General features: G+C 36.4%; 1 protein-coding gene across 6 annotated transcripts in view; it reads right to left on the bottom strand.

The window, feature by feature from the left end:
- The window catches only part of LOC106038647 (bifunctional heparan sulfate N-deacetylase/N-sulfotransferase 3), a 491,131-nt gene that overhangs the window by 62,317 nt on the left and 413,997 nt on the right, over nucleotides 1–14,817 (bottom strand). For all 6 annotated transcript variants that reach the window (XR_010831310.1, XR_010831312.1, XR_010831311.1 and 3 more), the window contains exons 11-12: nucleotides 8,969–9,154; nucleotides 6,094–6,222 (exon numbers count right to left, since the gene is read on the bottom strand). Coding sequence is in view for 2 of the 6 variants with exons in the window: in XM_066996479.1 (XP_066852580.1) it covers nucleotides 6,094–6,222; nucleotides 8,969–9,154 (315 nt within the window). In the remaining 4 variants the exon portion in view is untranslated. The remainder of the gene's footprint in view (nucleotides 1–6,093; nucleotides 6,223–8,968; nucleotides 9,155–14,817) is intronic.

Genomic DNA, 14,817 nt, shown 5'->3' with positions numbered 1-14,817 from the left:
TGCTGTCTTTGCTGCCTCTCGCAGTTGGTATGATTAAATATGAGGATGTGGAAAGCAGGACAGACAGAAATGGAAGATTTGAGCCTGAATACCTTTGTTTTTGTATTTTTCTCTGTAGTTCCAAGGCCTGACTATTCAGCTTGCTCAGGGTCACATTATGATCCAGTAGGTTATGCTGATGCTCATATAAACCCTCTCATTTTCAGTGCTAAAGGAGATAATTTCTCTCTTGCTGCAAGTCAATTAGCTTAATAACAGTTCTACTCACTGTAACTTGGGAGAGGTAAAAATTAGAGGAAAATAATACTTAGAAGTGAAAGCATATATAGATTACAATTATTTTAAAATCAATCAGGCACAGGGCCTAAACCATTAACAGTTTCCTCTTGATCAGTACTGCTGTAACCTTATAGGGAACACACAGCTGGCTATACATTAGTTTCATTGTTGGGCTGTCAACTATTTGAAGGCTTTCACCAAATTTCTCTCCACAGGGCACTTTCCTTTTTCTTCAGATCTGCAGACACACAGTACTTTGTAAGGAAGTGCACGTAAGTGCATATAATGCAATTACTGTATTTTGTTCTGCTTGTTTTTCTTGGAGGCAGAAAAGGCATAGAAGATTTTCATGGACCGTTGTTTGCCTTAAACATTCATCTTGTACAATAGCAAAGCTCCCGATCTGTATCTTCCACAGTTCAAAGGAAAAAACCCTGGGATGTTTGGCACAGGGTTATGCATGCCTGCTACTGATTTAAACTGGTACAGCTTAACTTTTATCGATGTTAATGGAAAAGGAGAGGCATATAATATTGTTTTGGACCATGTCTCTTACGGAAGTTACAGTCGTATATTAAGAAATACTGGGTTTATTAGATTATTTGGATTCTAGAATCAAAATACATCTCCCACGTAAGGATTTGAAAACTAAAGCAATTAGATTAACAAACTGAAATAGACTCTAGCGATAAAGTCTAGTGAACTGGTAGGAAACAGGTGAGAGATACTGCATTTAATATCATTGGTCTGTTTCAGAAATTTAATTTTTATAATTAAAACTTTGTACTTAAGAAAAAAATAAGCTCTTCCATGTTAAAAATGAAACAATGAAACCACTAAATCTGTCCTGCATTTAGCCTATCCAGTGCTGCATGATGTCTACAGAAGCAGATGGTAGCAGATGTGTATGAGGAAAGTACTGCACAGACTACAGCAGGGAGACGTGAAAAACAAGCCTCAATAAAAGTCTTCCCTGTTCTTGAGGGTTACATAAAGCATGGAAGTTTACACAGAACCTTGTCTTATCAGCTATTACAGGCGTGAATATCCAACCGAATTTAATTCTGTAGTTCAAATCTCAGCTAAATTCTTAATGTCAAAAATGCTATCTTGGAGCAAGATTTTGATACAATTCTCATATAAATTCTCATCCTCATTTAATTGCCTATACTCTGTTTTTCTGTTTCAGGACATCTAAAGGGAGCTCATTGTTTAAGTTCTTCGTGAAATTTCAGCTTTTTTTTCATATCTTTTCAAATATAATCAATCTTGATCATTTTGATTTCTCTTCACAGTGGAGTTTTTCTTACTGCTTCGTAGTCCTCTTCAATCAACTGCTTCCAGTTTTACACAAAAGACTGAGTCTACTGAGGGTGTTGGATAAGCTTAGATTTCCACAATGTCATTATACATATCTCTGCATTATTTTTCAACCTATTCCTTCCACATAGTGTTAGTGCCTTAAAAAGGAACCTGGATATATTTATCTCACTGATAAGAATGTCAGTGGGAAGGAAATGGGAAAAATCCCACTGATTTTGCTGTGCAGATTGGCACATTATGGTTATCAATTAGCGTGTGTTCTATGGAAACCAAATATACAAACTCACTCTAAGCAAGTTATTTCAGAGAAATAACTCCACTGTTGTCTGCGTAGCGCAAACTAAGGTAACACATCGGTCATGTGTCAACTGAGGCTGCTGGCCATGCAGCCTCTAGGAGGACAAGAACTGTTCAACCTGTTTGCCTTTTTCTCTGTAGCCTCCATCAGCCTCATGGGAAAGTTGAGCGGTCCTTTACTTTGCGCTCTGTGTGATTGTCAAGTGTTCATCTGGCAGTAGCTGCTCTAATACCTAATATCTAATAGCTGGTCCCACGGGAGAACATGTACATCATTAGAGAAAATGCTGGAATATGCAGTGCTCTCTTTAGCAGAATCCTGACAAAGGACATTTAATGGAAATCTGTTTTATCCAAAACTTCACTGAATATTGCAGGCAGAGATAAATCTGGAGTCACTGAAGATTCTAACAAGTGTATCGAGCAAAATGCTTGCTAAATGTTTTAACATCAGTACAGACTCCTAATTCACTTAAATATGCTGACTTTTTTTTTGCAGAAGTTATTTGGGAATTATTTTGGAACACTTCCGGTGCAGCTAATGCAAAATAAATAAATTGATAAAGGAATAATATTTTCTTTGTACGGGGATGCCTTATTTCACAAAACTAGCAGTAAACTTTATTTACTCTGGGATAAGCAGTTAAGCATAGCAAAGATAGAACATTAAATGTTCAAACATTTCAAAATGAAGCTAAAATGAAAATATATGCTTAATTCGGTCTCTTTTTAATTGACAGGATCACCCCTCCCTGTGCTTCTCTTAATATGGTTTCAACACCACTTAAAAGTATGTTATACCTCTTTATTTCCAACTGTTTGCACTGACATCCAGGTTCTTTCCTATAACAGTTTATTAAGCAGTGGGAACAAGGAGAAAAACATCTTTGTGCTTTTACATGCAACCACTGCTACTCAGAAAGTAAAAATGGAGAAGAAAAAGAAGTAACAAAGTGAAATAATAGAACAAAGATAGGAAGCTATCTTACTGGATAAGGGATTTATGTTCTCACTAAAGACTTCTACAATTCATGTCTTCTTTTTAGCTTTGTCACAGATTTCCCTGGCTAAATTTGTGCAAATCAAACAACATCCCTGTTAGTCAATTATCTAACTGATAAAGTGGGTAAATTAATAGCTGTGTACTAATAATACAGAACTGCTGAAGTTTTTTTTTTTCCTTCTTTTTTTTTGTGGGGTGTAAAACGTTTTGTGCAAGATCTTGATATAGTACGATCTTGCCTAAGGGCTGCTGTAGTCAGCAAGATCTATAACAGAAGACAGACATACAAAACATTACTGGAAAAGTAGATAGCATGTTATAGTACTATTTAGTCTCTTTTTCAGCTTGGTGACACTTCAGCATTCTGAATGCTTTACAAACACAATGGGTATAGCTGTCACGATCGTTTTACAACCACTGTCAGATCACAACTTAACCAGCAGTGTGGGCACATAAACGCATACCAAATAAATACAGCTTGCAGACCACAAGATTAGCTACTCCAGCAAACCAATTCTTATTTCCCAGATAAAATATTACCAGTAGAGTGTCTGCAGAGCAGGATTTCCTGTGGAGGCTGATGCTCTTTTTACCTGCAGGGCCTCTGACTATAGAATGACCTGGGAAAATGGCAGTAATACTGGTTCTCATGTCAAAAGCTTACACATTCACATATGGTTTAGTGCTTTTTTGTGGTTTATACTGCAGTTTGTGGTTGATTCTAGCATACTATAGGGAAGCAGAGCCTCTCTTGTGAATAGCTACCATTACACAACCAGACAGCAAAGAAAATTTGGATTTTATTCTTAGGGACGTTTATTTCAGTATAGGGCACTCGTTTCCTAAAGCCAGTCTAACAACTTATACCTCAAACTATATTCACTTAAGATTAGCTATCCAAAATGAACATGTGAATGTAACGAAGGCCTTTGTTAATATTTACATTTAATTTACACCTGCACTTTCCATTTTTTTGAAACTAAATATTTATTTACTCTTTTTTGAGATTATACGTCTGACAGCGTAATGATTCCTGGGTAGTGTTTCTTCTTCATAGGTTTTGCATCAGTGACCAATAATATTTAAAAAATGCCTTGTAATGGAATTTTTGCATCCTCTGAAAGTTTCATGTTTGCATCCTCCGAATGTTTCATGTGAATTTATTCAGAAAGGAATCCCAGCAATTTTAATGAAACACAAGAAAGCCTATGAAACCCAATATGCCACTACAAAATTTGACAAATACCTAAAACCTTGACTTATGAATTGCGGTACAAATACATTTAATACTTAAATAAAAAACAACCAGTCAAAAACAAAAACAAAAACCCACCACAAACAAACAAAACAACAAACAAACAACAAAAACAAACAAAAACCTAATTTTTAAATTGATTACCTGCCAGGCTAATGCTTACAACCTTAAGAACTGTTTATATGCATATATTTAAAATGCAACATATCATCTTTTTAAAGGTAGTGCTTAAAAGGATTACAGTAATTTGTTTTGGCCATATTTTGGCCTGATATTCATTTACAGTTGTATTTATAAAATACTGCATTTAACATCTATTCTTGTAGCCTGCATTGTATTGGGGATAACATATTTCTCAGAACTATGTGATCATGCAGTCTACACTGCAATGCACAAATCGAAGATCACGTAACAGTATTTAGAAAGACATTTCTGTACACGCTTTCAAGTATGTACGGCAGGATGCTGAAATATGTATGATCTATATCAATAATCATGATTGTTTTACTGTTTCTCTTCCCCTCTATTCTCTTTGTTCTTTTAATTTGAAGGGGCTAAGCCTCAAGCAATCATACTAAATTTTGCTGTTTCACTGCTGTTGTAAGACAGTAAAATAGCTTTTTTGCTAAGTTGTAGCTGTGTTTCCAACACAGAATACAATTTGTTCTAACTCAGAGTGTTACAATATGGTTTCCGCAAAGTCTCATTAGTTGAGCTAGAAACTCTTAGTTAGTACGTACACATTGCCAAAGCACCACTAAGGTACCAATAAATTCCATCTAAAGAACTCTCCAGGTTTCACCTCTGTTTATGTGCCTTGCCTGACATGATATATATCGTCAAAGTTAGGACTGGGATTACTGCCATCCCCTAGCAGGGAGACCAGATGTGTGCTGAGGAAGTTTTTATTTCCTAAGTTTGCTATGTGAACACGAAAACAAAGGAGAACAAAACACATTAACTACTCTTAGAGAATCAAAATGATAGCCTTGAAGAATTTGAGGCTTGAAAAAAAGACCTGCATATAAATTAGTAAGGTAGCTGGCAGAAGTTTGTTTCCTTTGGACTTGCATTGAATTATGGAAGATTAAGAAATGGCACAAAAATACTTTGGCAATTATTTCAAAGAATTTGAGTGTAAATATGTTATTTTCTCTTTGGATGTTCTAGAAAACCTAGCCCAAGTGATTAAATTTGTATAAAACAGGTACAGTAAAATTTATTTACATGTTTCTGCTACAAAACAGCTTCTGCCATTATTCCTTTTAATTTCAGTTCATTTGAACTTTGAATGAAAAAGTCACCTAAAAGTTTGTCTGAAAGGTCAGTTTAGATGCAACCAACCTAATTTGGTGCCATTTTGAAATACTGTACTGTTCTGTTCTAGTTTGTTCTTTATTCTTCCAGGAAAGGTAAATGAAAGGTTAAACAGACATATTAACTTTGTGGTTCATCTACTCTATCTCTTCTTTGAAGCTATTATAAATCAGCAACTGAACATTCTCAAAACAGGTTTAAGTGCAAGCACTTCTTGCTTGCAGCCCTCACAAACCAATGGATGTTCCCAACCTGTTTGTGAATTCTGAAAAGCAGGATAATCAACGTCACCTGAGGTACTTGTTTCATGGTAATACAGTTCTTAATGCTTGAATTCTCTTAAAAAATACATTTCAGAGTTCTTTCATGCAAAAGTAAAGCAGAACAAGAAAGGTTTCTACTACTACATTACTAACAAAACAGTATTCAAGAAAAAGTTGAGATTATCTTTGTACAACAGATCATATATAACATTAATCTTAAATTCATCAATTAAAAAACAGAAGAGCTTACACAATCATTACTATTTGGAGAACCAGTTCTGATTATCCTTGAAGCATTAGTTCAGTTCTCCATTAATGAATTTTTTAAAATCACTTCAAAAATACACTGTACTTACTGGATTGAGAACCACTGTGAAGAACAATTCCCCACCTTGAATACTTTTGTCTAGTTCCTTTGGGCCTCCAGGATATTCTTTATAGAAAATAGTGTGGGTGAATAAGCCACAAGTTTGCCTAGGAAGCACCTGAATTTGTAAAAACAAAACAAAACAAAAAAAAAAACAAACAACAAAAGATTCAAGAGAAATTCACAAATCAAAAATGTTTATACTTTCTATGAGATAATAAAAGCCAGATAAGTAACACAACTGATCGTGTTTCTTAGTAATAACTACTGTGTAGATTTGGCATTGCAACATTGCCAAAAGTCAACAGTGATTTAGTTTCATTAATACACTGACAGATCAATAAATAGTGCCCACAGAAAGAGACAAGGTTTTTATTATCAGTTACATCATGTCGTCCAAAAATTCATCACACTTTGTTAGAAACTGGAGATTGATGTCAGTAGCTGTTACAATTCAGCAACCTCCTCAAACCAATTCTGTCCATTACACCTGGTCCTAATATCATATATTTGAAGTTCATCAAAGATTTCAAGTCATTAAAAAAAACGTAGGAATGTAATCTGAAATATCAATCTATTTTGTATTTATTACTTCCAACTTTTATTTAAGAGATAGATTTAGATGATTCTCAAGGTCCCTTCCAACCCAAACCATTCTATGATTCTATGATTTGCTGTAAATTTCAACTGGAACTTGAAAGTTAAATTTTTTTGGCTTAGGCATTGTGACCAATGGAACGTCTCTGCTGATGTGATGATTTTTACTGGAAATGCTCACGTTATAAAAATATTTGCTTCTCATTCAAGTGTGCTGGCTTTGTAAAATGAGTTGCAATAAAAAGTAGCATAAAAAAGCATGTATTTTTAAAAACATTCAAAGAAAAAATCTTTTGAATAAGCAAAACCAATAAATGTATTTAGGATTTCCAGTAAAACTTCAGAATGTTTTCTATCAATTTCAGAAAATAATTCGCTGGGGAGTATTTCAATTATGGCTATTTTTATGGAAACTCAACAGCTGAATATTGATTTTCATGTATAATTCTTAAACTGAGACTGTTCTGAAATATTTTAGTCCAATTTAGGTCATTTATTATAAAATAGGTTAAACTTTTAAAACACGCAATTCCCTTAATTGGTGGTTTTTTACTCTTTTTTTTTTTTTTTTGCAGATACATTTCTCAACATCTTTTAGTGTTGTACAGGATGCTGTGGCTATAGATCATAAATTCTGTGTTTTCATAAGCTGTATGGAATTTGCATGTTTGCTATAAACTTGCATATGCTTTTTTAAAACCTTCGGATTTCAGTGATGAAATATGAGAACAATTCTTTACTGAGACAGGGAATGAAGCTGTAGTGGATGGGAAATGCTCTGGCAAATCTTACACAACAATTTTATTACTGCATGTATTCATCACTGTAAGCCTGCAGATGTAAAATATTTATGTGTTTGCCCTGGAGAACTGAAAGCTTGAGACTCCTAGAACAGGTGGTTTTATACGACTGCTCTTAGTAAATCGATGTTTGGCACCACTGTCCTTACTTTCAAAACTTATGTTAAATCTCATTACGTGTATTCAAATGGTATGTTTTTACAAAAAGTTATGAAAGAGATTTCTGGAGATTCTCAGAGTCAATCAATCTTACTCAAATGCTCTATGCCCCCGAGCACAACCAAAACCCATTATTTTACATGCCGCTAATGCTTTGAGGAGAACAAACTTTAGATCAAATCTGTATGGTGTCAGTTTTTTTCCTGGACGTCTGGAGATCATTTCATCTTGCTTCATCCAAATATAGACCAAAACGTTAAAACTTTGCCATATTATTATTCTGCTTAGAAAAGCAGTATCCATGGAAACTGGAGGACAATACCAAAATTATGTTATAAGCTCAGCGGCAGTCTTGTGCTGGGGCACACAACCCTCCAAAACTGTTGGGGCATCCAGATGTGTAACACAGTACACACTGTAGTATCTTTCCCATTCACCACTTTCCTAAACGCTCCAGAAGAAGGTTACTCAACAACATGCCATCAAGTATTTTTTCAAGTTCTTTTGAAACACTTCTCAGATAATAATGACATCACTTGATTCAGAAATAGCTTAAGTCCTGGTGACCGGATGGTATTAGTGTAATGCCTTCCACGTCAGCAGTATACAACACTTTTGGCAAATACTGCTGTCAGTGAGCTAAACTGTGAATTATGTAATACAGAAAATGTGTGTGATTTGATTTGTAGCTGCGTCAACTGCGCAGTTTCATAGCCTGAGGGGAAGTCTTCCTTCCCTCAACCTTCTGGGTGTTAGCCTTGCATCCAGACAGATCACCTGGGCCCAGAACCTAAGTGAGGGGTTAAATCACAGTGCAAAGCACAGTTCATGTTTCTGTACATCAAGAAGCAAAACGAGGGCAACTGTGCATAGTTCATATGGAGGATAAAATATTTATGCATAAAGATCCAGATTTTCAGATGGCATAAACTGGCAAAGCTCTTCTGCAGTTAATGGTACTACGCAAATTTAAAATCTGCTAAAAATCTAACTCATAATATTCTGTTAAAAGATGTGAAGTAGACTTTTTCCTTGAGCTCTCTGAACCAGTATTTAACAGTAGGAACAGAACAGTTAACAGCCTGTTAACTGTTGACAGCAAGGTTCCTGGAGGCCACCTTCCTCAGCAATAACATCAGCAACAGACTGATTTTAATTAACAAGATACTGTCAAATATATCTTGCTACTTATGCACAGCAGTATGTGCTTCTCACAAAGTGAACTTTCAGGATAACATGCTTTTTCGACTTAAATAGTTCATAAAATGGTAGACTGGTTGTAACATGGACATCATAAATACAACTCACCATGATATTTTTGTGGATGAAGCCTCTTCTATACCTTGCAGGCTTCAGATGAGGGTATTCTTCTGTGCTGGTAACTCTGATATTCCAGACCTTTTTCCAGGCATCGTAAAGTTGAACATGCACTGGATAGACTCCAGAATGGTGTGGAGCCACTGCATAGCCCATGTCAGTTGGAATAGCATGTTCCTAGAACAGAAAAGAACAACTGCTTTCAAAAACTTAAGAAACTTAATGTTTGGGCATTTTGCAAATTCTTTGATTCTGAGAGATCGAGAACAAGTCCGAAATACAAATAATGGTGACATTTCCCTACACAATTACTTAGTTGAATTTCAGAGGATCACCAGATTTCCCTTCTAATCCAACAGAAGCATAAACCATATTCAAAAAAAACATCTTAACTATTTTTGTATCATTTTAAAAAAGAAGAAAAATTAGCCACTTGTAAAATCCTGAGGATAACAGGCAGATGTTCTAGATTATCACCTTTTGTAGCACATCTTTCATTTTTGCAGATTTCTATCATTTATCTTGTTTACATACTCATCTTGCCAGTGTTACTTTATCTAGAAATTCAGTTTCTACTCTTTTGTTTCTGGTTTCCAATGTACTCTAAGGAGTTCTGACACTTCATCTGTTTTCTTTCAGGTTACTTTTCAAAAGACAGTATACAGCAGATATTTCTGTGATATCTGGTTAGTACAACACACTGTCCATAGGATGTTGTTGTGGTGGGATGATTTAGGAAAACTGCCTTTTGCACAACCGTTGCATTAGGCTTAAGAGCTTTTTATATTGTTTATATTTGTATCATCTTCGCCACATTTTAAAATCACACTTTGTGCGCCAAGATAAGATACGGTTGATACCTGGGTTCCTTCCATTACATAAGCCAGTTATTAAGGAATTTGAAAAACTCTAAGTCTTCTCTTAAAAAAAAATGGGTTCATGACATTTGTAAAATAATCCTTCATCTTTTCTGGAGGAGGACTGGACTACTGCGTGAGATCAAATGTACTGGATGGACAGGACAACAAAGATGAGGAAAACAGGGTAGACTCTTTAAAAACCGGTGTGCTGAAAAACATGGGAATTTTCCCAATTTTTATACAAGGGATTTAACGTAAAAGGAGATCAGGTAGAAATGAAAAAAGCCTTTCCAACCAGAAGGAAAAGCCTGAGCAGGAAGTGAATTCTGTAGGAAGTGCTAATAACACACTGTGAAGATTGTTGAACAGATCCCACACAATACAGTGAGGAAGAGAACGCAAAAAGAGACGTTCTTCATCTGCCTACATTTGAAAAGTTCCTGTGCTGCCTGAAGTATAGAATATGCACAGCCTTATTTGTTTGCACCACCACATGGTCACAAAGGTTTGGTACATAAACGCACAAGGACGACCCCTGGGAGGCATGCCTAAGCAAATGGGAATACTGGTATTCGGAACGAGTCATTCACATTTCTGTAAGAAGGTTAAGTGCTTGCTAATTTTCTGAGCCATCTGGGTCTCAAGAAATAAAAATCTAAAAGGTAACTTCCTCTGAGAACTAGCACAGGAGCAATAGCATCAGACAGTCGTCTCCATCTATAGGTTTAGGTCCCTCGGTGTAAGGACATCCATTCTGCCCTTTGACAATAAGGCTCCCATACTCAAATTTTCTTCGCCTACTCAAAAGTGATGTGTAAGCAGATTATTACATGGAAGCCCGCGTTACAGCAATAAATATATATAAGGAATGTAACACACTTAACAAACTCCTATCGCTTTGACCAGATACAGTAATTTAAATACCCAAGTACTTTACACAAAAGCCACAATATTTTTAAAATCACACCTATTGCACCCACTGTGTTTCCAGACACATTACAGAAAGCAGCAGTGCAGTGTTTGGGTGTTTGACACCAAAATCTGGATAGCCACCCACTCCTTCCTTCCCAAGTGCTGTAAGAGATTTTTTCCCCTGCTTGCACTAGTTTAATGATGTAAAATTGGTGTGTGCTTTGCTTTCCAGAACAGTGAATCTCTTGAATTTTGCTGTAGTTTTCATCACAGATCTCTAATTCATTAAATGAGAAGCTCTTCAACCTAAACTTAGCAGCTACCTCTTCCTTACCACAGGGGTAAATCCTCCGTGTGTCACAAGTATCATTAAGTGCATATAGGGTTAAAATTGCATGTTTTTGTACCCATATGTGGGTATATGTTGTTCATGCACAAATGAAGACACACCTATGCATTCGTAATGTCTGCCATTTGTGCTAAGGTTAAACATTGAGGACTCAATATGAGACGTATTGGTTATAGGTAAGATATTATAACTTTATTAAAAGCTCAGAACAAAGCAAACTCACAAGAAGCACCGTTTGCTTCTGCTCCAGAAAAACATGAGAAAGAAGACTTAAAAGATATGAAGCCTTCAAGGGAAGAAAGGCAATTTTTCCTAATTTAAGGGTTACTTTGAACATAGTGTAATGGTGTGTGTAAAGGCACATAACGTCTAATCTCATTGGAGAATCCTGATTTTTTAATATTTAAAATACTGGTATAATTACCATTTCTCTGTGGCAATTCATGGCACGCTAGGAACACATAATGGGACATAAGATTTTATCGCCCCGAGGTCAGTGTAGCTTTTGCCTTGTTGCTCCTCGATAAGATCCATGCACCCGATCACACTACACTCACGGACCACATCGTCTGTGGCTCTGCAGCTGGGGTGCTGTATGCATAACGTGCCAAAGCAGGAATGAGCAAGATCTGTCCTATTGCTTTCAGCGCTTGGGGAGATGAAGAACGGCTACACAACCCGTTACACAGCTTTACACTATTTAATTCCATCATCAATATTTCAATTCCTCTTATCTTAATCTCGTCTACTTCACTCAAGCATGCATAAACATCAGAAAGAATAATCTTTATAGAACACAAGAAATTGCATTCTCTAATGTCCTGTTTAATCTTCCTCATTCAGCTGTAAACAAATGTCTGAATTTTAATTTTTTTTCCACACGTTTTACAATATGCAGTAATAAATAGGTAATCAAAATCTTTCATTCTAATTATGAGCCTATCATCTTCAATGTATTAGTGCCTCCATTACTTTTCAGTCACTAATTCCCAAGTTGAGCATTTCACACGCATTGTACACATCCAGTTTGCTGATACCTCATGTATTATCATTTCCAGACTCTTTCAAATAAGCAGAATGCTTATCTTTGTTATTAATCTAAATGCTTTAAGCAAACGAAACAATGATTAGCATGGTACTATAATGTAGCTTCAGACATAAAAAAAGTTTAACATATCTATAAGTATTAAGAGTATTGAAAGTAGTGAGGAAAATAGGAATTGCTGAAGTTACCTAAAACAGTTGAATATGAATTATTCTAATAACATACCTTACACATACTGATAACATACTTAATAACATACTAATCCTGTAGACTAATCCCAGGGGATGTCTTAGGTCCTTTTGCATCACACCAGAACTACAAAAACTCATTTCATTTCCAGAGGATCTTTAAACAGTACACAGATTCACAGAGAAAAAGGAAGGTTAAGAAAACACACAGGGTGTTCAGATTTTCATGATTCTAACTTTCACTGAAATACTCCTCTAAAGCAAACAGTAAAATTGAGCTGGTCTGTACTCAGTACAACTACAGTTTACAGTAGACTTAGTAAAATCTTTGGTAGGAAAAAAGGATGCACGTTTCTTAAAATGTTTTCAAATACAAGTTTTAATTGCTTGATATTCTTGGTCTATACATTCCTCCTTCACTCACTGACACATGACCATCAATCAGCATGCTGGTTTTTGTACTGGTACGTCAAAGCTGTCTCTTCTTTCAAGGAGCAAAGTCATTGCCTACCAGCTAAAAAGCAACCACTGTGTTATAAACAGGGAGAAGTAAAATTAGGCTGTTGGAAGCGTAGAACCTTTTCTGCAAATGAGCTGTGTTTTTGGAGGTATTTTGATGTAACACTTCTTTATGTCTTTACGTTCAACCAGTTCAATAGCCTCCCATTGTTATTAGCCCTCAAATCCTATTATCTACGTAAAACACAACACTTAAATAGTAAAACTTCCATTAAAGTTTGCCAGCCTAAAAGACCATTGAGAACAGCAGAGAAGGATTTATAGCGGCAGATCTGGAGCGCATGCTTTGTACCATGCTCTGCTTTTGTCTTCCAGACATCTGTGAGTTATTTACACAGCTCTGCTGCTAAAGCATTTGAAAACATACTGTTTCCAAATTTTATCTATTCTGTCCTGCTTCTCTAGAAGTGCAGTAGTCAGGGCATAGTGGGGTAGTTGATGCTCTCAGTGCACCTGGGTAGCTCAGAACACAGACGGGGTAAGGTCATTATCTGTGTTGAGACTTTAACTTCTGCCAGCTGTTAGCAGCTCCATAGTAGCTTTTGTATTACTCAGGGACTTTAGAGGCACAAGAGTCTCAGGCCCTGTTTCTGTCACCCTAGCTGGCTGAACATTACTGTAAAATTCTGTATACAGAAAAGCTTGCATCACCAAGCCAAATGCAGCATGATAGAGACCAAACTGTCAAATAGTCCATTAAGCCTCCTCTCCGCTTCCTTGCCGCCCTACAGCTGTAAAGGCAGAAAAATTGGTTTCTGAGATTTGGGTTGTGATATTTAATTTTTAATTGATTACAAGAAAGCATATTTTTCAGACTGTAAGCTTTATAAGTGTGCGAACAGCAGAACTGGAAGGGCCTTCATCTCAATTTAACAGTTATCTGTATAAATCGTATTTTCTTTTTGTATTTTCAACACAATTGACTAACTGCTGTTGACTAACACACTGCATCTTACAGATCTAAAACAAACCTCAGCTTTCACTATCTTTAAATCTCAATGTCCCTTAATCTATCCTTGGAGCACAAGTATGGTAACAGTGGACTGCAGCAGTGGGTATTGTAGTTGAAAACCACAGCTGAGAGTGACCAGGAATCATCATGGGTGATTAAAGATACCCTGCAACATGTCATGGCAGGATAGGAGGCTACTCCAGTACAGAGAAAGTTTCCTTATTGCTCCCCATAGTTAGACATGAGGGTGAACCAAGAGGTTCTGGTTTTTTTTTTTGGATAAATTATATGCTATGCCTCCTCATTTATCTCTTCTCTACTGAGAACACTCATGTATTATCAGTTTATTTCATAGGACTACTTCTGAGCTCCTTGTCTTCCAAATAAAATCCTTAAATAGCTAGTCATTCTCTACATAGCAACTTTACAGCTTCAGAACACCTGGTAGTACACCTATACACAACAAAAGCCAACTTGTACTTACAAGGGGCACAATTAATGGGGGAAACTGCATCTGGTGTAGTCAGAGCGGTCTGAGCATGCATTTTTTGCATTAATCAAAAATACAAGTCACTGTAAAAGTGATCTTCACAGTTACCTAACAAAAAAGACAGTACCGGATTATTAAAATTGTATAAAAACTGATAAAAAGTTATAAAAACAAGGAGGTTCAGTGTGAATTATTTTTCTTAAATGTGTATTCTCCAAAAGGATGAGAACAATGTCTCCCTGAGCTATTTTACCATGTGTGTGCCCTGTAGGTGAACACAGCTGTTTACAACTCCCTCAGGTTAGCCCCGGTGAAGTGCTCCATCAATTGGCTGAGGAGCCCCCAAGCTGTTCTGGTGGAAAGATTACTTAGCACAACCTCATGCCTCAGGAGCTCCCTTAGTCAAGTGGTGCAAGATCTGTGGGAGAGCAACTTCACTTGAAGTCCAAATCTGGGGACTATTATGCTTCTGAGGCAGCGCAGACCTTCCTCTTCTATCACATCCCCAGTGCAGTTACACTAACT

The sequence above is a fragment of the Anser cygnoides genome, chromosome 4, assembly GCF_040182565.1.
Source record: "Anser cygnoides isolate HZ-2024a breed goose chromosome 4, Taihu_goose_T2T_genome, whole genome shotgun sequence".
NCBI classification, from domain to species: domain Eukaryota; kingdom Metazoa; phylum Chordata; class Aves; order Anseriformes; family Anatidae; genus Anser; species Anser cygnoides.
This window is presented reverse-complemented; position numbering and strand designations above follow the sequence as displayed.